This window comes from Ictalurus punctatus, chromosome 5, assembly GCF_001660625.3.
Source record: "Ictalurus punctatus breed USDA103 chromosome 5, Coco_2.0, whole genome shotgun sequence".
Lineage (NCBI taxonomy): Eukaryota > Metazoa > Chordata > Actinopteri > Siluriformes > Ictaluridae > Ictalurus > Ictalurus punctatus.
This window is the reverse complement of record NC_030420.2, coordinates 26,607,045-26,633,964: the sequence shown is the minus strand read 5'-3', so window position 1 is coordinate 26,633,964 and position 26,920 is coordinate 26,607,045. Positions and strand designations below refer to the sequence as shown.

At 38.8% G+C, this 26,920-nt stretch overlaps 1 protein-coding gene across 2 annotated transcripts in view; it reads right to left on the bottom strand.

The window, feature by feature from the left end:
- nphp4 (nephronophthisis 4) overlaps window positions 1-26,920 on the bottom strand; it is a 210,204-nt gene that overhangs the window by 121,336 nt on the left and 61,948 nt on the right. For both annotated transcript variants that reach the window (XM_017468908.3, XM_017468909.3), the window contains exons 7-8: window positions 14,810-14,970; window positions 10,516-10,630 (exon numbers count right to left, since the gene is read on the bottom strand). In XM_017468908.3, coding sequence (XP_017324397.1) covers window positions 10,516-10,630; window positions 14,810-14,970 — 276 coding nt within the window. The remainder of the gene's footprint in view (window positions 1-10,515; window positions 10,631-14,809; window positions 14,971-26,920) is intronic.

The window sequence follows — 26,920 nt, the reverse complement described above, 5'->3', positions numbered from 1 at the left end:
TGACTATCACTGGAAAATGCGGAGTCCGAAAAGAAACTAGTTACCCAACAACGGAATTATGTTAATTTCTGGGTTCTGAACAGGTCATATTACAGAAACTGGTCAAGGCTTTAATGACCCTGATTCACTGGGAATAATTGAATGCTGTAACCCTTGGCAAATTTGAATGAAAGCTGTGGTGTACCTCAAGGGTGTATCTTTTGATATACACACACACATACATACATACATACATACATACATACATACATACATACATACATATATATATATATATATACACACACACACACACATATATATATATATATATATATATATATATATATATATACACATATATAAATATATATATATATATATATATATATATATATATATATATATATACACACACACACACACACACACACACACACACACACATATATATATATATATATATATATATATATATATATATATATATATATATATATATATATATATATATATATTTGGCTGCTTACACCATCCTAAACATCCTAGATTAGATGAAGAGCAGTTTCTCAAAAAATTAATACAAGGAAATATTTTTTCCATGGGGTTTACATCATAGAAATGTGAAAATAATAAGTAAATTAGTAAGTTTGGAAATTAATATTAACACTGAGACCAGGGTGATTTTATTGACTCAGCCTTCACTGTTAATAAAGCAGTATTTTCTCAACTGAGAATAATTACCAGTCAGACATTACTTTGCACTGCAAGATGCCAGGAAGTTGACTTTTTATTTTCCCTAATCTGGACTATCTAAGAAATAAAACATAATGTGGTGTGCTGTTATAGGAAAATAATCCATAACAGTGTAGTGTGATGCATGTCCTAAAGTATTTTATTCCTTTAATAGCAGAGCAATTTGCCACTAGCAATTTTAACTCTATCAATGAATGACACGTCATGCGTTTAACAGCAGCTATAAAGAGTCATTCCCTCAACTTCAGTAAATGTTACATAAACAACTCCTTAAAGAGAGCTTCACCAAATCAATGATATGTTTTTCTTCATTAATAACAAATATATATTTTTTAATCCATTTATTATTAGTCTTAAATAACATGGGGCATCTACAATGCAAGTCACTGTGAATCAGTGTTAATAGAATACATTCTAGTTCTATTCATAGATTAATACATTAATAGAAACCCATCATTTTTATTTCAGCCAGAACTTCTGCGAGAAGTTCTGAGCAATCAGATTTGAGAAATTTATGTAACAGCTCTGTGGCACTATATTACAGTTGTTTACTGGCTTAGCTCAAAAGAATACAACAGAAAAAGTTCTCACTGAATCACAGACGAAGGACAAGTGGTGAGGCTTCCACCCATAAGAGAACCATCTGTCAAGCATCTGTAGTTAGGAATAATAATAATAATAATAAAAACATAGCTTAGTGGGTGGACTTTCCTTTTCTTTTTGTTGATGGTGCTTATTTTGCAAAATTGAAAAAACAAAGGCTGATAGTTCTCCTGATCTGTGCAATTCCGAATAGTTTAATGGATGACTGTGTTTTATCCCAAGGGCAGTATTTCAGAATGGCTGTGTTTAATCCACTCAGTTTGGAGCAGTTGGGAACATGTTCAGAAAGGTGTGGCGTCACAATCTGGTGATTTGCTAATTAGTCACTGGCTCTGCAATACTCCATTCTGCAAATCTTTCAAAACATATTAGAGGAATAATTGCATGGTGGTGAAACACAGTAAACAGTAGCTTAGGCATAACTGTGAGAGGGATGGGAGGGAGAGAAAGAGCGAGAGAGACAGAGAGAGAAGTGAAAATAAACTCTATATTTCTCACTTCTGAGCTACACAGCTCCATCCAGTGGCAGTCAGCAAGCTTGTTCTAAAACTGGTTTCAGTGTTCCTACTAGATTAGGGAAATATGATTTTCTGGGTCAGTGCTAACTTAATATGATGAGCTGGAGAGTTAAAAGAAACGTGTACAAACGAAACAAATACTCATCCAAATAAACCAGCCATCTGATCCTACTGTGGTCAAGCACATTCACTAACCACCTTAATAGTAACACCTCTACACCGGCTCATTCGTCCAATTATTTAATCATGTGGCAGCACCACAATGCACAAAATCATGCAAATACAAGTCAACACATTCCGTTAATGTTCAATTCAAACATCAGAATATGGGAAAATGTAATCTTAGTTTCTTTGACCATGGCATGGTTGTTGGTGAAAGAGAAGCTGACTTGAGTGTTACAAAAACTGCTGATCTCCTGGAATTTTCACCTACAACAGTTCCTAATGTTGACAAAGATTGGCACAAAAAAAACATCCAGTGTGTGACAGTTCTACAGGTAGAAACACCTTGTTGACAAGAGGAAAATGACCAGCATGGTTCAAGCTGACACGAAAACTCAAACAACCACTCTTTGCAACCGTAGTGAGCAGAAAAGCATCTCTGAACAGACGAAACGTCAAACACTGTGGTGGACAGGATACAACAGCCAAAGACCAAGTTTGGGTTTTGCTCCTGTCGGTCAAGAACAGGAATCTGAGCCTTCAGTGGGCAGAGGTTCACACAAAATGGACAGGTAAAGTTTGGGAAAAAAAATTACCCTGGTTTGATTAATCTCAATTTCTGCTATCAATCTCAATTTTCTTCAGACGGTAAGGTCAGAATTTGGCCTCAACAGCCAAATGAATCCATGGATCCAACCTGCCTTGTGTAAGCAAGTAAGTAAATTTTATTTGTATAGAACGTTTCACACAGCAAAGCTGACTAAAGTGCTGAACAGAGTAAGAAGACAGAATAAAACCAAATAATAACAGACAATAGAAAAAAAAAATAGATTAAAACGCCTGGGAGAAGAAATATGTTTTAAGCCTCTTTTTTAAAAGTGGTAATAGAAGGTGCATGGCGGATGTCCAGTGGCAATCGATTCCCTAAACAATTGGCAGCAACTGAAAAAGCTCTATCCCCCTTTGTTTTTAACCGGGAAGGAGGGACATGCAAAATAAACCTATCAGAAGATCTTAGAAGTCTGTTTGATAAACAATGATAATGAGTCTTTATTGGTCTCATATACAGTAGAGCACAGTGAAATTGTTTTCTTCGCATACCCTGGACTGTCAGGAAGCTGGGGTCAGAGCGCAGGGTCAGCCAGTGCCCCTGGAGCAGAGAGGGTTAAGGGCCTTGCTCAAGGGCCCAACAGTGGCAGCTTGTCAGTGCTGGGGCTTGAACCCCCAACATTCCGATGAGTAACCCAGAGCCTTAACCGCTAAGCCACCACTGCAATGTGGTGTAAGAAGATCTTTGAGATAGGAAGGAGCTTGATCATTAAGAGTTTTAAAAACAAACAACAGAATCCATCCATCCATCCATCCATCTTCTATACCGCTTATCCTTCTTTCAAGGTCACGGGGAAACCTGGAGCCTATCCCAGGGAGCATCGGGCACAAGGCAGGGTACACCCTGGACAGGGTGCAAACAACAGAATCTTAAACTGAACCCTAAAATGGACCGGGAGCCAATCAAGCGATGCTAAAATTGGGGTGACACGATCATATTTTTTTGCCCTGGTCAACAGCCTTGCAGCTGCATTCTGAACCATCTGGAGATGAGCCAGAGATGACTGAGGAAGATCCAAGTATAATGAATTACAATAATCTAAGTGCGAAGTAATAAAAGCATGAATAACCTTCTCCAAATCTTGGAAAGACAAAAATGTTTTAAGTTTAGAAATAATCCGTAATTGATGAAACTATTCTTAACAACCAAATTTATTTGCTTGGTTAAGCATAATTCTGAGTCCAGAATGATACCAAGGTTCTTAACCTGGGAAGAAATTGAGAAATTGATTGTGTCAACAGTTCAGGCTGGTGGAGGTGGTGTAATGGTGTGGGGAATGTTTTCTTGGCACAAATTGGGCCCATTAATATCAATTGATCTTTGAATGCCACAGCCTGCAGTACATGCGTATTGTTCTTGACCACATGCATGGCCACAATTTACCTTCTACAAATATCAACTTCCAGGATGATAATGTACCATGTCACAAAGTCATCTCAAACCAGTTCCTCAAACTGGTTCCGTAGCCTTCCCAGACACCAGATCTGAATCCAATAGAGTACATCATTATATGGAGATTCCCAGGATGAATGTGCAGCTGAAAAATTGGCAGCAATGCACTCATGGCAAGATGAGTCAGAATCTCAAAGGAATGTTTTGAACACCTTGTGGAATCCATCCCATGAAGGACTGAGGCTGTTCTAAGAGCAAAGGGAAGTTCTAATACCCAGAATTTAGTGTGTCTATTGGCAAGCTGTTTAATTCACAGCCCCAATCCTAATGACAAGAACTGTCCTTGTGTTCACAAGCTTTGCCTTTAACTCAAAACACAGTTCAGCAACAGCAGCTGGAACAGGAGATGATTTATATCCATTTTGATCAGAACAAGTAACAGCCACAGCTAAAAGCTCTTTGATGATCCACTTCACTGTGGACTAGCAACTCAATGGAAGATTTATTACAGGTATGAAACGAAGACATATTACATTACAAGCTTCCTTACTTAGAGAAGGCCACATGTGGACCAGGAAAGGATCTTAAAACATTTGTGAGGGATGATAAGGTACCACCAGCATAGAAACGTGTTGGAAGTTTCAACATGATCCTGTATATCATAAACCATGTCATTAATGACTGTACTATTCATACAAAATGGCCATAAAAGATCACATCTTACAATGTTGCTTAACAATTTAAGCATATAAAATCATTTTTAGTGTAAAGGCTGTCTTTCATTTGCATATTGTTCCAGAAATCAGTGGTTTAACAAGGGAAAAAAAAATCCATCCATTTGCTGTACCATTTATCCTATACAGGGTTGCAGGGAGCCTGGAGACTATTCCGGGGCAAGAGGCAGGGGACACCCTAGACAGGGTACCAACGCATCAGAGGGCACAATCACACACTATGGACAATTTGGATATGCCAATCAGCCTTTAACGCAGGTTTTTTGGACTGGGGGAGGAAACCGGAGTACCCAGAGGAAACCCCTGAAGCACAGGGAGAGCAAGCAAACTCTGCGCATACTGGCCAGAGGCAGGAGTGAAACCCTAAACCCTGGAGGTGTGAGGCAAACGTGATATCCAATCATAGCTTCACACTTAAGCAGTAAAAGAAAAATGTGGATTTCAATCTCTTGACCAATCATACATTTTGTTATGCAGTCCCTACACCAATAAGAAGTCTGCTCATTTAGCAGTAGGTTTATGTTTGTCATTACCCCATCTGTGCTTAAAAAAAAAAAAAAAAAAAAAACATACATATATATATATATATATATATATATATATATATATATATATATATATATATATATATATATATATATATATATATATATATATATATTTTTTTTTTTTTTTTTTTTTTCCCTTAACACTGCATATTTGCTTGAAATGGGTTAGGGTTAGGGACAGACAGATGTTCAACCGGCCCAAAAGGACCCATGTCACACCCCTCTTCATCTGCTTCCACTGGCTTCCTGTAGCCGCCATATCAAATTCAAGGCCTTGCTGCTCACGTATAAGACCTTGTCTGGATCAGCACCCCCCTACCTCAACACTGAAAGCTTACGTTCCCTCACGTAATCTGCGATTGGTTAATGACCGACACTTAGTAGTGTCTACTCAGCGTGACTCTGTCACTCTTCAATCTGTCACTATCTTCAAAAAACAGCTAAAGACCCACCTCTTCCGTGAGTAAGTAACTAACCCCTAAGAAGCCAACCCCGCATTATCCTTTAAAAAAATTAAATAAATAATTAAAAAACCACAACAACTCTGGCTCTTACATCTCTACTCTGTGCACTTTGCTTCTCTAGAAATCAATAAAAAAAATCTTGTACAGTAGCACTACTTGTATTGTTATCCGCTTGATATATCCCTTTGCTTGTATTTCCTCATTTGAAAGTCGCTTTGGATAAAAGCCTCTGCTAAATGAATAAATGTAAATGTTCACTCTAAATAATCCTGATACATTGCAATATGGTTATTTCCATGTAACAAAGATCCTTCCATTAATTCTTCAAATAAATGAACTAATATAAATTAATGCCATATTTTCATGGTACTTTAAACCATCATCCCCATGTTTTTCATTTGAACTTGTTACTAGGAGAGCGATGCTCAGAAATCCGAGCGCTATGACGAGTTGACAGCTGATGTAATTAAAAGTCCGGCACTTTAAAGCTTTTTCACAGAGCTTTTTGCTTGAACACATTTTTAACCAATCAGACAGTTGGATTCTAAACTCAGAGCAGTGAGAAGCTTGCTGTCTCTGTGCTGCAGTTATTCCTGCTATATTCGTCAGCACAGTGACGTCCACGATATCATCCTTTAACACGAGCTAAAAATACAGAATCCCACGCAATTTGTCTCTCTCCCACGTCCTTTCCCTCCCTTCATAAAACATTTACACATGCCTTTTTTTAAAATAGTTCTGAAAGTCTCATTTGAGAGCAGAGTAGTGAGAGAAAAATTATGGATTCTGAACATTTCATATACACAATATAACACACGATGACAAACGGTGTAGAGTGTATGGTGGGAATCAATTTAAACATGTAGGAAACATTGTGTACAGGTTTCCCTTCTCATCAATGCTGGAGCAAATTGCTATATGGAGCATGCGGTTAGCTATTAGCTGAACGCCGGCTTGTTTTCTCCCTTTAATTGGAGACTCCTGTGACCTGAGCCAGTGGAAAATGGAAGTGCCGCCATGCTAACAGCGTCCATGCTGCCGGCACACTGCAGTGAAATTTCACCTACGCACATAATTGACTGAAGCTCTTCCATGACTTAACTGAGGTGACGTGCGTTCATAAATCAGTCTGCGCCATGTGGCGAAAGAAAACAAGCTCTTAGGGGACATGTTGCTTTATACAATGTACATCTCTTTCTTTTGTGTGGTAGGGAGGGTATGTGTCAGATTGGACTGCAAAAGGTTTGTAATGAGGCTCTAGTGGGGCATGTGTGGGAGTGTGTTTGTGTGTGTGCTGTCAGGTTGCAGTAGGGTGTGTGTTTGTATTCTTGGCCTGTTGTGTACCTGGTCTCAGGTTGTATGTGAGTGCAGTGTCCTGCTACAGTCATACAATAGGTCCAACAACTTTGAGTCCACTACCATTGATTTATTGATCATTTATCTCACACTGTTAAATTACATTTCCATTCATTCTTTGCTAAAGTAAGGAAATGAAGTTTATTCTTATTTACTAAAAAAATTCCAAGATTCATAGAATCGTAATAATTAAAGTTATTTATTGGTTATTAAGCAGCAATTATTAGGTGCTGATCAGTACATGACGATTAGTCTGTCAGGGTGTCCAAAACTATACTTGGGCAGTATTCAAAAGCAGAAGGGATATCAAATTCTATAGCTTGATAGCAAATTCAACCACCTCTGTTGTCAAGTACTGGAGCTAATATACAACCCATACGAATACCTCAAACCATCAAATATATCCGCACAGAGGAGCAGTGCAAAAACACAACCCACGTAAAAAAGATAACACCGCAAGTAACTTGCAGTTTTGTGTTTCAAACAGAGATGGCGATAGAGAGGCAAAAGTTCAGTACCGCAGCTTTAAAAATAGCTATTTGTTCAATTAGGAACAATGTTTATGTAGATAGATAGAATTAAAATCCCCAAGAACCGCCAATGTTCACAGAATTTTGATGGACAGGGCACATATCCAACCGCAAACCTTTTCCGATCAGCAAACATGCGAGATTAATTATCTCGTTTACTCACCACTAAGCATTCAACGTGTCACAGTATTCAGAATTGCACCCTTCAAAATTCTGAAACTTGTAGCCGGAAAAGTGTACAAACGATATCAGATGTTCTGTCGCCTGTGGGCTGTTGATATCTTGGCAATCCAGGCAATATTGTGACCTATTGCTGTCTTCAAAGATTCTGTTATTAAACTGCTCCAATGTGCTTTAAAAAGAGGATGCCAGAGTCGAAAAGTTTGACAGAAAGCACCCTGATGTGAGCATTCATAATGCAACAGGAGTATAATTGTAGGATATGGTATGGGGCAGGACTTCAGGAATTCAAGTCTGCATGGCACAAGATGGTGGAGAAATCTATAAGGACAGCCAACAGTGAACCCTTGGAAGTTGAACACTAGCTATGAAAGAACATGCTAAAATGAAGCACTATAGGATAGTATAGTACATGTGTTAGCAAAATATTGCTTCAAACTTTCTTACAGCTCTAGGGTCCGTAGTTTGAACCTAAACTTGTGTTATTGACTGTGTGGAGTTTCTCTGTTTACTCTCCCCATGTCTATGTATTTTTCCTCTGGGTTCTCCAGTCTCCACCCACCTCCCACAAACATGCCAGCTATGCTAAATTGCCCATAGGTATAAATAAGTGAGTTGTTAATGTTCATTATGGTCTGTGATGTTCTGGTGTCCCATCAAGGGTGTATTCCGAGTGTTCCCAAGAGAAGCTCTGGATCCACCATGTCCCAGACAGGATAAAGCGGTTACTGGAGATGAACGAATGCTCTAAACTCAATGTCCTGGGCTAAACATTTCTCCGTGGGAACAAATGACACGACAATACATATACACTAAACCAGCAACAAATATCAGTGTGTTTTCTATCGGATGCCAAAATGTCCTTGCAAGCAGTCCAACACGCTGACTCATGAGAAAACATTAACAGCAGAGCTTTTTGTTTTGCAGACACCGTCTATGGTAGGGGTATACCATTAGTGTTAATGTGACCTTTCGGGTGAAACAGATGGACATACGGTGTCTGAGAATAAAAACAAAAATCAGGATATTCTGAAAATTGTCAGAGTTTCCCAAACAGCTACTCAACAGTATGTGTAGGTTTCAATTCTGAATGAATCAGTATCAAGTGAAATTTGTTCATTGTTGATAAACGATGGAATAAAACAGTTCTTGGCTCAACATTCTTCTGGACCATGTACGTGGCATCAGTCTATAATGAGGACTCCCTGTAGATTAACCTGCTGAAGCACAGTGCTGTGATTGTGTGGGTTTTATTATGGAAGCACTAATCCAGAGAGGATCCATGCAGGAGCACAACTGAGAGCTAAGAAGAGCAGTGGGAACCTGCTGGGATCACTACAGACCTGCTATCTGCAATCCCATAGTCTGCCCCCTCTGTTCGTCTCTTTCTTTCTCCCTCTTTCTTTACAATGTGTGTATTTACTGAAGCTCTCTTGCCAGGGATGGTGGTTTAATTTCCTCTGGGACAGACACACTAATACACCAGAGAGAAGGAGACAGACAGAGGGAGACAGACTGAAACAGCAGAAATTGAGTAAAGCAGAGTGAAAGGAGGAGAGACATAAAATAAAAAGAGTAAATAAAAAAAAGCGTAGTTGAGACATCTTTTAGATCCCCTTTCTCACCTGTATAGGTGTGTGTGTGTGTGTGTGTGTGTGTGTGTGTGTGTGTGTGTGTGTGTGTGTGTGTGTGTGTGTGTGTGTGTGTGTAACAAGCAGCACATTCCTACACCTCTCCCTATGGGGCTTTGATTCAATAACACAGCTGCCACCATGTATTTCATACAGTGTGTTCCTTCATCTTAAACATACTGAACTCATACTTTATAGTATAGCGTAAAGGGACCTAAGCCTGCTTTTAAACAGGTGTGACAGGATGAAATGTTGCTCTAGCTGCAGATTTATGGGAATGCACACACTGAAGTTTCTGAAAAACTTGACAACTGAGATCCCTACTTTCAGTCTGATCACAATATACAGTCTTTTAAACCACTGCCAGATTCATCCTGATGCTCTGTTTCTTTCCGGAGCTTTCTACACCTTCTGCTGTGGTGTATGATTCCGCATAGATACCCTCAAGATTTGTACTTCCCAAAACCTGTTTATGCCCATGACTCACCCTTGCTTCAGTGCGTAATCTAGCCTGGATATTGTACCTCAGTGTTAACAAGTTGGACCCAAACACCAATCTATATATAATCAGTGTCAGCCAAACAACAACAACAACAACAAAAAAAAAAAAAAAACCCACCCAAAAATCACACTTTTTGTATTTCAGTAGCGCATTCAATAAAGCATAGCTGGTGGTATGGCTTTTACTTCACTTTTATGGAATCAACACAAACTCACAAGGCTACATGAAAGCTTATAACCAGGTGCAATAGTATAAATAACTACAATACTGTACCATCTGTTCTACTCTCCCCCCCCCCCCCCCCCCCCCATTTACTTTTACTCTTTTATCTTTCTATATTTATTCTTTTTGTTCTGTTTTTCAAGTTTTTATTTGCATCACTCGTTGTCTATCAGATTTTATTTTGGTTCAACCATTGTTATGCTGTGCTATTTATGCATTCCTTTTACTCTTTTCTCCTTTGTAGTGCTGCTTTGAGACTATTTTGACTGTGAAACGTGCTATAGAAACAGAGCCAACCTGATTTAACACTTGGATAAACGCGTGTTACCTTCCCATCTCTGGCAAGGGGAACGGAGAAGGCGTACTCCAGCTGGAAGAGCAAACTGAAGGCTGGGTGCCTTATCATTCTCAGCTCCACGTTACCATGTAGCATCAGGACGGAGCTGGGGGAGAGAGAGAGAGATGGCCATGAATGCTCAGCACATGCATTATCAGCCAGCAAAACTCAAACTGTGTGTGTCTACCACGATTAAAGAGATCTATTTACTGTGGTGACTCACAGCAGATGCTCAGAGTCCTGATTCATTCATGTCTGTTATATCACAGTAAGCAGTTTGTACTGCCGCCACACCCTCGTGCTTCAAACAGTACTACTTATTTAAATGTTTTCTGTTTTTTTTTTTGTTTTGTTTTCTCTCCAAAAATTAACATATTTTTCCACAATTTCCCCTCATGGCTGAAGGGTATGGCACATTTATTTGTACTATATAACAGTAAAACGCTTTTAAAGAACAGAACAGAAAACCAGATTAGTCAAAACTCAATGGACGGGCAGCCTGTGGGACACATGTACATTTACAGACTTGTCTCATGCCTTCATGTTTCGGGTCATTGTCTTTCACAGATTTTCTTCAAGGCACAGGTGATATGCAGTATCTAGATTCTCCCTGAGATCAAGCTCAACATAGGGATGAAACTCACCAGGTGATGAGCCATACCTGGATATTTCCTCATACGTATAAAACCTGGCATTTAGGCTAACCGAGTTCTTGGTTGCATCACACAATAAAATCTTTTTTTTTTTTTTCATGGTCTGAGAATAATTTCTGTGTTTTTCTGACAACCTCCAAGAGAACATAATGTGCCTTTTACTAAGAAATAGCTTGTTTGGCTTTTCTACCTCTGTTGGTTTGTTCAGTTTGGTTGGACAGTAAGCTCAACGAAAAATCTTCAAACCTGTAGAAATGCTTTGCTACCTTTTCCTCAGATCTTTTCCTCGTTACAATCCTTGATCAGAAGTCTGTAAACAATTACCTTGGACACTTTATATAAGCAGAGGTGTGGCTTCCAAATCAAATCTGATCAACTGAACTTATCACATGTAAACTTTAATCAGAAAGCTCTAAAGGACATCAACATTAAAAAACTTATAATACTAAAGTCATGACTTAAGGTTTTTTTAAAGCCCATTTTCTCACAATTTAGTTAATTTCAAATTCCCACCCACCTACTAACTCTTCCCTCCCACGACAACTACCAACCAGGAAGGTTAAAGGCTAGCACATGTGTCCTCAGAGACATGTAAAGCCAGCCACTGCACCTTTTTGAACTACTACTGTTCGTGCTATATCACAAGGCCCACAGATGTGTCGCTCTAATTGGCAGACGACATAGTAACACTTCAATAAAGACAGCACGGATAAATTTGCTGTTGGACTCCCTGGTCATCTACAGACGATTTCAAAAACGTATTACTGCTGTACCATTTGGAAGCTGAATACTTTCTAAATGCACAATACATGAGAGATTAGTTGTTTTTGTTTTTTTTTGTTTTTTGTTTTTTTAAGTAAAGTAGCAATGTAAAGCAATGTAGGAGTGCAACTAACTTACTATTTAAAATGTTTTTTTTTTTTTTTTTAATTCAGCTGTAGTTTATAAAGACACTATTTTTGCTAATCTATCCTGTTAAAGCATGTACACTAAACATGGCTTTAACAAATTAAATAGCTGCAGAGAGAACCAAACTCATTAGTGGCCAATCGAGCCCAGCGTGGAAAGAGCGATGAGAGATTACAGTTGTGTACGGGGCTAGGATCCCACCCTTAAACAACCACTTGGCACTAATGAGGGAAATAATTGACTCATGAATAAGCAGGAAGTGTGCTGAAATAACTACATGTGTAAGCCGGTAAGCTTGTGTAGTGGTATCACTGTGCATATAATTATTAGGGGAATAAAATAGGGCAGTGGTGACTCGATGGGTAAGGAATTGGGCTGTTGCCTACTGATTAAAAGGTCATGAGTTAAAACCTAGCCTCAGTTGTTTCCTGTGCCAATTAAGTCCCTTTGGATAGGAAACAGCAATCAAATGAGGTAAATATACATGTTATAAAAAAAAAAAAAAAAAAAAAAAAAAAAAAAATATCCCCTCCTCATCTCTTTATGGAGTCCCAGTAATGATAAGAATATGTCACGGTTTTGACCTGGGCTGATTCCCCACTAGGAAAATAGCTTATTTTGGTGCTGTTTTTATTGAAAAAGAAAACCTAAAACAGCCAACAGATTTGTTTTAAGCTTCTGAGGTTACGGCTGGGTATAGGCATTGCATTATTTAAATATAGTAGCACATCAGGGGAAATACATTACAGTGAGAGAATAATTTGTATTTGTGTGTGTGTGTGTGTGTGTGTGTGTGTGTGTGTGTGTGTGTGTGTGTGTGACTTTAGTGGAATAAATTTCTAAAGAGAGGCATACAGTAGATCTCAGGGGTCTTAAGGAGTCAAAATTTAATATACATTTAATTAGCGTAAGTAAATATATTAAAGTGGGTCTTGGAGCTCCCTGGAAAGTGTCGTGAGGTTAAGGGAATTTATTTTTTTTGCATTTGTGCAATCCAAAGCTGGACATCTACACACTCAGACATAGAAATTGATTGAGCTTTTTCTTTTATTTGGAGGGCTATGTTACAGTCCCTCTAGGGAAAGGGGAAAAAGAGAAAGAAAAAAAAAAAAAACAAGCAGAAGGATTTGAAATACTCAAAATGAACACCGTTTCAATCTGCCAGGGCTCTGCAATAGACCATACAAACAACCTACTGGTTTCCAAACTGGGTACATGAATGGGCACAGATGTGCTAGAAGAAAGATAATGAGGAAAAACAATTAGAAGACTGCCATATTAAAGTTTGGCACAATTAGTGCTACTATACATCTGCAGTGTGGAAATCTATTAATTCCCCCAAAACACCTGTCATGTTTTCGTCATGCACGACAGACTGGCATGGCTAATTTGATCCCAGCAGTCTGCTTTCACCTTTCTTTCATGCTCTCTCTCACACATACACACCCAGTCATCAAGATGGTGGCAGTGTCGAGCTGTAAACGTATTGTTAATTAATCACATTCTCTGTTCGACACCCCGAGAACTGCGTCGGCTCCTCCATGCCAGACTCCTGCACCCTAAACTAGCCGTAAATGACAGGAAGCTGCGGTTGGTCTCCCTTTAGCACGTAGCTGCAACACATTCTGGTGTGAACTTCGAGATCTTGCACGTCAGAGGCGAAGAGCTGAAAGGAAGTCGTGAGAGACAACATAAGGGAGATGTCAGTTCACTCTCTCTCTACTGTTCGTCTTCTCCTCATGCTCATCAGGATTTAAATATAGCCCTGTTTCCAGGCATGTTGGTGTACACGAGCTGTATGAAAGTTCGGCACTCTGTTCTTGACTTTTTCACCTCGTGGCATTTCTGCTGGGCTGACATCCAGCACGAGCTAATGAAGCAAAGCTTAAAGCAAAAGTGGCCGCAGAGGGGATCCTCATATGGCCAAAGTGAACACGTCTGAAAATGCATTTCTGAAATCAGATTAGGTTTGTGCCATACATTATTTCTAGCTCACACAGAAGAATTCATATCTGCTATCAATTAGAAGGTGTGATGAATGAAAAGATTGAGGCAAAGGTAACTCAGGTGCAGGGAGGGTAGAGCATGATGGGAGTGGAGGGGGAAAAAAAGGTGACATACATTAGTGGGTTTAAGGATTCTGCTGTGATAAGAAGTCAACTAGTATAAATCTACTGTAAAGAGGAATACCAGAAGACGTAAGACCTTAGGAATAGTGATAAGTTCAGAGAACTGAGTGAGGTCAGGTCAGTATTTATATTTGACAATGAAAATTTCAGATGCAGTAGTGTTTTGTTCAAGAATGTAAGAAAGAAAAAAGTTCTATACAACACTCAAAAGAGTTGGTAACTGGTCATCTTCTACTGGTGGGAAGTCTGGACTTGGTCCCTTGGAAGAAGCTCTGGTGGATGGCTTCACATATTTTTGTTAGTTCTTACTCAAAAGAAATGGTAGCTGCCATACGATAGGTCTCACGTAGCTAGCATGTACAAACTTGATAACTAATATGGGAGAACATTGGAGGGGAAAAAAGTAATGGCATTCCTCTTTGAAACATTTGTCTATGAAGGTCCCTCCATGATTTTTTAGAATATTGAAAACCCTTCCAAAACCTATACAGTTGGGATTATACTACCAGTCTAACAGTTCTGAATTACACGATATTAACAGACATGTTTTATGGGGAAATTAATTTCAGAATTTTATCTGGAAAATTGACCCACCTGTGTGTCTCTGTAGAACTCTGTTTGAGGCCACCGCTTCCCCCAGACATGTGCTCTAGCACCATCACCTGAGGTCCATCCACCCAGCACAGGCCATTATGGACACCGATGTGCAGCCTTCTCTCCTGCACCACCACCGACCGCACCTCCGCACCCACTCTCTAAAGAGTGAACCCACACACCGACACGTATGAGCAAACATGATGACCTTATCTCTTTAGGTTCACAACATAGTAAAACTAAACGAATCTCCATCTCAAGTGCTAGCACTATAGAAAAAGCATACTATATTGAGAGACACATTAAAACATTTCTCAGTAGTAATGACTGCAGCTACAACAACACAAAAACAAGTGCGTTACTGCCAGTGACCTACGCGCAACCTTTTCATCATCTCTATTTATCGTATTTTTATTCATTTATACTGTTAATGTTAAATTAATGCTTGTAGGCTTAATGCACATATCTAGTGCTAAAGATGACAGTTTCATACAGAAAACATTTAATATATTTTTACATATGTCACATCATATTACATTATATTACATTACATTATATCATATCACATTATATTATAAAAATCTTTAATATTTATGCAAGGCACTATAGAGGTCTTGGAATGCTCTTTGATAGTATGTCTGACTGGTTTCTCGTTTCTCGTGATGGTAAGTGTGTAGAAATAATAAACACGTGCGGAGCACATGTGACAGATTCAACTCGACACAACACACCCAATGAGTCACACACACATTCCACATCACATATATGCGTGTTTAGCGAGCAGGAGCATCTCCTTTGGCAAGCCTTGTTTGTGTTTAAATCTCAGAGGAGAATGGAGCAATGTGCGCTTGTCATGGCCACATGATTGTGTTGAGATCCTGTCAGTTCTGTCCTCTGGGGTTCTCTGTGCTTTATCGATCAGCTCTCTCCTCTGCTCATAATCAAAGCAGGACTTATTTTCTTTTAAAAGAAGTGCATGTTGTAGCACTGACCGAAGAGAAAGAAGCGGTGCGGAAAACAGCCAGAAGAAAAACCGAGCCATTTGCATATTTATGTAAACCAGATTTAAACAAAGCGAGTCTGCACAGACTAATCTCAAGAATTACACTACTTTGCTACACCATGATTCCCTGACTGACCGAAAGATTTTTAATTCAAAACTGTTATTGGTTAATAAATACATTGGTAAATAAGTACTTATATAAAGACTTTGGTGTTCTTTGGTTTAGCCCACGCTAATTAAGTTAATAAAACTGTGTTGAATGTCTTGTTTCAAAGAAGGATTTCAAGTAGAAAAGGAAAACATTTAGAAGAACCAAAAAAAAAAAAAAACAACAAAAACAATGATTATTTCTCCCCCTTTTCCCCAGCAGTAAAAATTAGTTATATCCTGTGTTAAGAAATAATTCAGATCTTGTTCATAGTAAGAAGTTTATGCTATAATACCTGCAGCTGTTAAAGCTGTCAAAACAAAAACAACTGACCTAGTCTAAATTTTTTTAACCCCTTTTCTTCCTGATTATATTCCTGATATTCCCACCTATCACACGACATCTAACAACTAAGTAGATTAAAGGCAAGAACATGCTTCATCTGAGACACGTGAGGCCAGCCACCAAATGTTTCGACCTGTTACTCATGCTGCGTCACAGGGAAGCTGAGCACTCCGAGGAAAGTGCTATCTGCCCTCTTCTGCATACATGAGTTTACAGACACCAATGATTGGTTAGTGTTGCTGTCACTGACAGGGGTGAGAGAGTATTGCTCCTCACACCCAGAGAAAACAACCAATTTTGCTCTCTTGAACTCCCAGGTCTTTTTCTGTTGCACCATTTAGTAGCCCCACATATTAGTTATTGACCTTGGCCTGTACTCAATATGTAACTCTTGAAATAATATTTAAAAAATGACCTACTGTACTTTTTAATCTAATTTATAGTTACATACAGTGCTGTGGAACATCCATGAAACAAGTTAGTTCCTGATATAATTTATGTCATTTGTAACAGTAGTCATTTCCTCACCAGCCTTTTGTGTTCTCTTGTGATGATAAGTCAAAAAACGACACCAAACCCAAAAAACGCAACTTGTCATGTTACAGAGAATCCACAAAGCCAAACTGAAGAATTTCCCATGTCGGAAAACTTCGTCATAATTATTGGTTTACCTCTGATTGTTACAAGGCGCTGAATTTGGAGTCTCCTTCCAACAAAGTTAAATAAATGTCTCCTCACAGAAAAGTTCACCATATCAACAATTGCGTACATTTTTACCAATTTATGTGACGCATCTATCAAAAAAAATCCAATATATTAGAAGGAGTAAATTAACATAAACCAGTGTAATGGGTGAATTACAGCTGGAACTACTGTCAGAGCCATGCTATCACACCTTCTGACTGATCAGAATTGAGAATTCAACAGGACTGTAATACAAGATAGACATCAAAAAGACCTCCATTGTTCCATTGGCTGGATAAAATGCATGTGTGGGGAGCTTTAATAGGTTTTTAAGGATAACTATATTCTATACCAGCCAAAAAACTAAAGAGAAAGAGAGAGAGAGAGAGAGAGAGAGAGAGAGAGAGAGAGAGAGAGAGAGAGAGAGAGAGAGAGAGAGAGAGTGTATTTATTTCAAAATGTCTGCTCTATGGTTTTGGATATTTTCTTCCATGAATACTACCTTCTATCAAAGGATGTTAAACAGAAAACCTGGCTAAAACACTAAACACCAATTGTCTGAGCCCTTGCACTTGTCCATTAATCAAAATCCCTCCATGTTTACCAAACATATTTGTGAAAGAGGACACCAGCACCACCGCAGCATGGCTCTACATTCAGACACCTGCTGCTGCTAAGATGTATTAACTGCTAAGCTCAGTGGCAGAAGCAGTCAGAAGTTGTTTATCACAGTGGTGGGTTTATGTGAGGCTGCGTTCAAGATGAACAGCGTTTCTCGAACACTTTTCCTCTGGCTGCTTTCTACCCAGGCCTCCCACGCACTCGCTTCTCCAATTAGTATATCAATTGTGCTAAGGGTTTATATGCAGGGCTACAGAGAAAGCGAACGAACACACCCTACTCTAAACTATGATTCATACAGCAGAAGCAGCAGTCAGCAAGAAGAGCGCCAAAACCTCTCCTCAAGTAGACATAATGCAATTTAGACCTTGGTTTAGTTAAGGGAGAATGGGACATGTGACTCACAAGGTATTATGAAACCATGGCTTTGGCTTAAGCAAGCAAGCAAGCAAGCAAGCAATCCCAGAAACGTGCTTAAATGTATGGGGAAAGGACGAGCTCCGTCCTTCATAGCATTTATTAAATCCTATGATTTACAAAATGATGCCTTTGATTGAACAGTGTATTTGAATCAGAGCAACCTAGCCTGCTGTGATTATTTTATAACTCGGCAAGTTGATACAAGTCTAGCCAAATGGGTTTTTGTACTCATTCCTCTATATATCTTGTATACCGTTTCTCCAAGACCATGGTGCAACCCAGGACAATATACACAAGACTATATTATATTATATATATATAGTGCAAATACACAACAGTGTGAGACGAGTGCAGGACAATAAATACACAGAACAGATCAATAGACACATAGGACAATAAATACATAGAACATGGGCAGTAAACTGTAAACTATTTTGTAGCGTAGCAGCAATAAGTATAACAGCAATATTGGCAGCAAAAACAAGCTCCATAATAAAAAGTGACTGATGCAGCTTTGTAAAGTGAAGGTGTGCAATGTATGTACATTTAGGTAGAACAGGCACACAATCCACAGAGTCGGTGACTTTTTTCAGTAGTATTTAAACACTCGCATTTAACGCAATAGAAAATACAAACTACATCATGCACCAACAGTTATTTGTATGCACAACTTAATGTGGCTACGAAATACTAAATTGAGGTCATGGAATAGTAATGTGTGCAAAGGATATAGGCTATGTATCACACTGTTAACTTTTTGTTTTAAGTTGTCAGATGTATAAAATAGTGCCACTCTTGTAAATTTGATGAGCACTCCTGATAAGAAAATGTGCCCACGGTTTGAAAGATAAGTTAAACGAGTAGCCATTTGCTACACTCACAGCTCACTTTATATAAGAGGAACTCATACTTTCATCCATAAAATATTCAGTCCTCGAGATAAGCAATGCCTCCAGTTAAGATGCTGCCTCAGATCCATGTCTCCCATGACTTTAACTGAATTAATAGGGTCATATTTTTGTATTTAATGCTGCCACAATATGGAATTCCATGGTATTTTTTGAGTGACTTTTCAGTGGCTGCTTTAACAGGGTCAGGGTCGCAACGGCTCCGGAGCCTATCCCGGGAACACCGGGTGTAAGATGGGATGCTAGTCCATCGCAGGGCACCATGCACTCAGGGGCAATTTAACATAGACAATCAACCTAAACCTACATCGGAGAACATGAGAAACTCCACATAGACAGTAACCTGAGCTCAGGAACAAACCCAGGATCCTGAAGCCATGAGGAGATGACGTTTACCCTCCGCACCACCATTACACCCGAGTATTTTGACAGATTTATCTTTTGTTTTAATTGAAATACTTTGCTTAATATTTAACGTAGCACTTTGGTTTGCCATCAAACAAGCGTTTCTGATATTTTACGCTCTGATCTCTGGGACATTAAGGTATTCGAGGAGAAGCATCAAGTAATTAAATCAGGAAGTGTTGTGACTGGCTTCAGCAAATGCCTGCCACGAATGCCAGCAGTTTAAAAGAGCAGCGGAGACTCAATTGCATTAATAAACTCATTAGAATTCATGATGCTGTTGTATTTGGCTTTCTTCATGACTGAGTCGGCGCTTCCTCTTCATTTTGTGGGATTTCTCAATAAATCATGAGAAAAGAATGATAGAAAAGGGCACACACTTCAGTGGACAGCTTTACCATTATTTTTCCTTCTCAAACCAGAAGAAGAACAAGGTACATGTTTAGTGAATGCTTTAATTTAAGAATAGACAACTTTAAATCGTTGTCTGTAGCTATTTAAGGACAGTCATAGAGTCATAGTTTCAGTATAAGATGCTGACATGCTCATAGCAGCTTTCATTTCCGATTATTTGCAGGTTGTTATGCACTGCTTCCTCCATTTATCACAGGCAATTTCCTCCCTACAGGAGGGCTTCACTCAGAGGTCTCCAGACACCAGGGATCAAGTGGGACAAGACACACATCCCAAACTCTTCCTTTCATCCGTAAAACCATTATGACTGGGTGTGGTATAAGTTTCAAAAGTTTTCCAGTTCTAACAACACAAACCAGAACCAGGTGACAAGAAACAATATGAAGATATAATATTGATATTTAACTACATTATATTATTATAGTCTTTTATGGGAGTATTAAAAGAGCATTGGGATACTCATTTCACTTTTATAATACATACCAACTTATTGCACGTCTGTTACATACAGTTGTGCTGATAAATTTGCATACCCCTTGCAGAAGCTACAAGATGTTAATAATTAAAAAAAAAAAAAGTAGCAGTTTTTTTTAATTTAGTACTGCCTTGAATAAGCTATTTCACATTACAGATGTTTGCATATATCCACAGGACAGAATAATAACTGAATTTACACAAATGAACCCGCTCAAAAGTTTACGTACACTTGATTCTTAATACGACAGTGTTTATATTTTGTGATAGTTATTCGTGAGTCCCTTGTTTGTCCTGATCAGTTAAACTCCACACTGTTCTTCAGAAAAATCCTCCAGGTCCTGCACATTCTTCACTTTTCCAGAATTTTCTGCATATTTGACCCCTTTCCAACAGCGGCTATATGATTTTGAGATCCATCTTTGCACACTGAGGACAACTGAGGGACTCGTACACAACTATTACCAAAGGTGCAGATTTACACTGATGCTCAAGAAGGCAACACACCCAGGGGGGTGTAAACTTTTGAACAGAATGATCTTTGAAAATTGTTATTTTGTCTTCTGGGAAAAAAGTAAATATCTTATGTAGCTTGTAACTGTATGTAACAGGCATTTTTTAAATAAAGCTTGCCAGAAAGGTTTATAGGATATCTAGTCGGGACTAGAGGCACGCATCGAGACCGGGGACCCATGGGACGCAATTAAAAGTTCTATAAGCAGGATATTTTAGTTTCATGCCAGTAAGCGGTCAAACATGAAGCTTGCAGGACAAGGAAAGACCAAGTCCATTAAGGTGAATGTGAGCAGTGCATTTAAAGTGATGCATTTACACTGTTCTTTCATTCATCTTTAGTAACTGACTGGTCAGGGCGGGTTTAAATTAGGCTGGTTTTATATTGGGGCTCCCAAGGGGCACAACAGAAAAGCATTCGCCCGATCATCAAGATAGCGTGAGCTCGAATCCCGACTATGCCACAGTTAGCAAAATTGTCAATGCTGTCTGGGTGGGAGGAGTGGCATACTTTCTCTCCCTCATCAATCACAGCAACACTAGCCAATCACGGGCGTCTTTTCTTCCAAGAGTGGTATACCAGTCCCTGATCAGCTGGCTTCACATTCCTTGCCCTCCCTGGTTGGTAGCTGTCATATGATAGGTGGGTGGGAATTGGACAAGACTACCGGTAAATTAGTGAGAAAATTGGGGGTGGAATTTTTTATTTTTATTTATTTATTTTTTTTGTGGGCAGGTAGAAACATATTTAGTCTATTAAAAAAATACACATATACATAGTGGCCACACCCCCTTCATGTTTAAATCCAAATACAGATAATGGCATTGTGTTACACTCAATGTATACATTCACACCAGTTTCTTTTTTCTTATATTTTCTTGTTAACTATTTTTTCTAGACTTCACAGGTTTAACAGGATGTCACGGCTGTGAATTTAGCAGCCAAGGTGTTAGTAAGTCTAAACAATCCGATAAGCAGCATAACTTCGCAAAACGGCTTTCGGGCACCTTTATATGATACTTCGGTCATATTGTTCGTACCTAAACACCGATGTGAGTCAGTCACAGAAAAGACAGGGAGTTAGAGAGCTAGAGAGAGATATAGAGAGGGGAAAAATAGAAAGGAAGTTTGATGTCAGTAGCTTAACCTGGCACATCTGTTACATCTTTTTATTTCTGTTCCTTTCGTCTCAGCTGCTGTTCTCTGCTTCTCTCTCATGCGTGCTCTCTTTGTGCTGTCACGATTTTTGTTTCCTGCCCCCAAAATATGAATATTTTACAGCTAAGAAGCTTAAAGGGAACAATGAAATGGCCTGCAGTTAAATTATACCCTATTTTCATAGCCACAGAGCAGAGAGAGTGGGAGTATGAGAGCAATACTGAGAAAGAGAGAGACAGAGAGAGACAGAGAGAGAGCGAGAGAGAGAGAGAGAGAGAAAGAGAGACAGACAGATAGTTAGAGAGAGAGAGAGAAAGAGAGAGAGACAGACACAGAGAGAGACAGACACAGAGAGAGGAGGGAGGCATGAATGGAATCAAATTTAACAATATTAGGAAAGAGAGCAGAAAAGTAGTCTTGACTGAATACAGAGTCGTGATGATGCTCATCCTCCCTTTGTGGTTTCAGCCTCTCCACTGTGAAATGTCTCATCCCGAAGGGTTACACGTCATTTAGCCCAGCTGCTGTAGCAAAGGTCGTCTGACTAGACAGCCACCAGCCCACTGCTTGAGCCACAGTTCAGACATTACATGAAGATGAAAAGTAGACAAGTGCACTCACATAACAATGGCAAAAGAGAAACCATCCACGAAGGAGCCCAAAGAGTTCATTTCATCAAATAAGTGCAATGGTGTTCGGTCATGGTGAATGTGTCAAGATACTTCAGACCCCACATGAACACTCTCCGGAAAAAAAAAAGGTCCCAAACTGTGGGTTTTTCATTTTTTATTATTTATTTTTTTATTTCCTTCTTGTTACTGGGGTGGTATCATTAAGGGAACATCTTATGTTATGGGAACATCTACTTTGTATAACTGAATCTTGTCATAAGAAACCTGTTTAAATTAGGCTTAAGCATTAGTTTTGATGAGAAATGTAATATTTTTTATGTAAACCATATGTAATTTTTTTTTCTTAAATCTAACCGACACATTCTATTCGACAACGCTTAACGTGCTCTGCTGCTTGTTGAAAACGGTTCTGAGAGAGTTTCACAGATCCGCAGGCCAAGCACAAGCAGATCATGCCCAAGAAACAGCACCGTTTGGTTGGTAAAAGAATGTATGCTGTATACAGTATATGTCCTGGCAGAACTATTGTATCTACTAGCAAGCCGTGTTTATACAAATGAAACATGACTGCCCCCTACTGGTCTCGTCTTTCTTGCGCATGATTGCCAATGAAATCGCAGGATCCTTTATCCATTGACGCGCATTTTCGATGGCCACATCTGTACCTTTACTATCCTTTTTTTTGGGAAGGTGCATGTACAGTCTTAGAAAAAAAATCAAATGTTAATGGTTCTTCAGCCTTTAAAGTCCATGTCAACTCATTTTTGTAATACATTTTTTAATAAGTTAGCTACAGCTTAAAGAATTTACAACAGATTGCAAATGAAAGAATAAGGATTTTTTTTTTTTTTTTTTACAGATTTCTTGAAAATTGGTATTTCTATATTTGTTAGTGATGACTTCCCCAACCACTAAGACGACTTCATTCCTGCTTGCACGTTCTCTTTGCACCTCAGAAAATATGCGTCTAGTTAGAATTTGTACCATTTTATACACACTAATTTAGTGCAACAGTTTGTGTGCCAATGCTGAATAATTTCCTAGTGTTTGTTAGTTTCTTTTTTAATGAGAACAAGAATTAGCAGAGTCAAGAGGTACTGTGGTCTGTAAAAATGTATGTAAGAAAAACTCTTTACTTAGAATTTTGCACTGAAAAGCCAAGGCACTGTTGTTTGCATCATGCTTACAAATGTTCTTGTACAAAAAAAAGTCATTCCGTCATTCATTATGCACACCAACAGAGTTCTGATCAGGTAGAAAAGTCCTGTTAGTAGCTGTTAGTCATAATTAAGTTGGAGATATATAGTTATTAAATCTCCTACTGGTAAAAGAGTCTTTAATGAGGTGCTTTTTTTGTTTATAACATTTGAAATCATACTACCAGGGGCTTGAAAGGTTCTGTGTACTGTCATTATCCAATGAACTCTTAAAAGCCTGTTATTTTTCCACCCAAGAATGTAGTGTATCTTTAAAGCTTTACTATTAAAACTAAACTAAACTAAACTTCAAGCTATACCAGTGATACCTAAGGTTCAGTTATGTAATTTAAATCAATTTTAAAGTTATACGACATTCATGTTTCTAGGTGAAAGTTACATACATATAAATGTACCCTTGAGGATACCACCCCAATACAAGGTACTGTATAGTTTAGAACATGTTCCCATTAAAAGTGAAAATTGTTGCCTTAGTCCAAAACAGCTTTGATATCAAGGAAAATGGATCTTTCACGACATTATTGAGGTTTGTCATTTCTCAGCGAAATGTATCCCGTGTGTTTTTACAGGGCCAGGAAGTGCATGAGAGAAAATACTCTTCTCAGTGCCATTGCTTTGAACCCTAACCTGCTTTGATGCTTTAGTTTCCACTACTGTGAATGAAGTTAAAGATGAATAATAAAGCAAATGTCACTGCAGAATGAATGAAGCTGTGCATTGATTATCACTGATCTGAAGCAGTTTTCACCCTTGCGCGCCTGAAAATATAGAAATGTCGGCAAGAAAGAACTGAATGCGATCTCTTATTTAAAGGTTAGACCGAGTGACACACTGTCAGCTTTGCTTTTAATCCAGAGGCAATGGCTTCATTACAACTCGTGGCAGCAATTGCTCATTCATAAGCTCTAGACTCGGATCACAAAGCTAAAAAGGTGGCACAACCTTGCAATTCTAATTTTCCGAGGACATACTGAGCTATAATTATAACACCAGAACACTAACCAGCCCTACCACTGACCATGACTCGTCGTCATCCGTTCAATAGGCGATTACATTACAATACTGCAGTATTGAACTTCAGATAGATCGTATTCATGGACTAGGGAAGGCAGAAGATGAAGAAAGGCTTGGGTCACTTCCATAAACTCTGATGCCAAAGAGTTTCTTTGCCAGTACGTCTATGATTATTAAAAAAAATATATCTTAAATAGGCCCGCCTGAAGCACTTAGGAAGAAAGCAGTACAATAATGAATTGAATAAAACATAAATCAATGTTCAAAAGCACTCACCTCATTGCAATTTCAAATGGAAATGATGCTCCTAAAAAGGTAATGGATCTGATGAAATTTAAATCTAACGTTAGTATTATGTATTATGAATTGTCTGTATTATATATTATGTATTGTCTGCATGTCTGTTACCTTTTGCAGCAAAACTAGTTTCCCCTAAGGGGGACAATAAAAACTAAACAACAACAAGTATTAGAAGTTAATAATGAATGGTTGCTGCAAATCATGCTTGCATAATTAGTAAGAATCAGAATAAGGACTTGATATGAAGACTTGATAAGAACATGGTCCATGTTGTGTCTAATGGCGAAGATAGTTATCTACTTGTATGTTGTATGTAAAACTGAATGCTAACATTGGTGTTTGCAGTATGGTGGTATGCGTGCATGCCAGTGCTCTCTGGTTTCGGCACTGTACTACTATTGGCTGAAGTGTTTCAGTTGGCCAAGATATTGGGCTGAATTTTGATCCATTGAGCAAATGATCTGATCACAAGCAGAGATGGATGGCCCTTCACACCTCTATTTATTGCCTTGATTGACTACTTGTAATCAGATTTCCCGAACAATGCATTCCACAGGTTCCCAACTGCCGTCCTGGAGAACCACCTGTCCTGAACATTTTAGTCATTGATGTAAATGCACAGCTCAGTTTAAATCTGTGCTGAAATTCAACAAGGCATATATAGCTTGTTTGTTAAAAAAGATTGCTCGTATTGGTTTTCTGGCACGTCTTCCATTCTTTCTTGCAACTAGATTCTGCCCACGTACTTTACCTGCTCCTGCTTCCACAGTGCAAAACTGTTCAAAACGGAGTGAAAAGGAGTGCTCACATGCCTTTATGGATTTTCTTGTTTTCTGTACTTTGGTCTCTTCCATCAGTTCCCGGAGTTCCTCAAATGGCTACCTTAAGAAGTCTAATTTCCTCCAGCCAATAAGAACCCAGAACTTCAGCTGGGTGTGGGAGACCCTGACCTTAAAATACCAATAGCAGAACTGAAATGTCTGAATTTCACAGTATGAATACACTACTCTCATTAATAGTACATAGAGATCTCGTACACAATTAAAAGTGTAGGCCATTGGTCATGGTTTAAACTATTTGAGATGTAGGGACAATGCCACTTTGTCCTTACCAGTTTCTGTGCCTTGTGGTGCATATTGTTGTTGTTTTTGTTTTTTTTTGGAGGGGGGGATTGGGGGGGAATAGAACATCCTTTCAGTTGTAAGATAAAGTAGCATAGAGGGTTTACACCACCTGATATATTTTATGTGTCGGTTAGTTTAGCCTAGGCTAGACAGAATTCTGTTTATTTTTGGTTTGTAGTGATACAACCATGTGTACAAAACATGTGCGAACTTCCTACCCAATTTTCTCTCCAATCTGGTCATCTGCCAATTCCCACCCACCAGCCAGCTCTACCCTATCATACCAGCTGTGAAGGCTGAAGCCTAGCATGTCCTTCCTTTGAGACATATGAAGCCAGGTAACCAAACTGCTGCTCATGCTGCATCACAGGGCAGTGTAACACCCTCAGAGGAAAGCACTAACTGCCCTCTTCCATATCCATGAGCTCTCAGACACAATTGGCTAGTGTTTCTGGGATACACTCAGATTCAAACTTGTGATCTCATAATGATGGGGTGAACGCGTTTCTGTTGCACCACACAGTATTTAGGTCATTTATACCTAAAGACATAGTAAAGGGCAGTGATTACATGAATCAATTTAAAACTTTCAATCGCAATTTGCTAATGTTGAAAGTCATTTTTCGAAACACGTGCAAAATACTTTCACTGATGAGCAAGTATTATATTTGCAGGAGCCCATTTCAGCAAGTTGAAAACAAAACGATACCATTTAAGCCTTAATAACCAG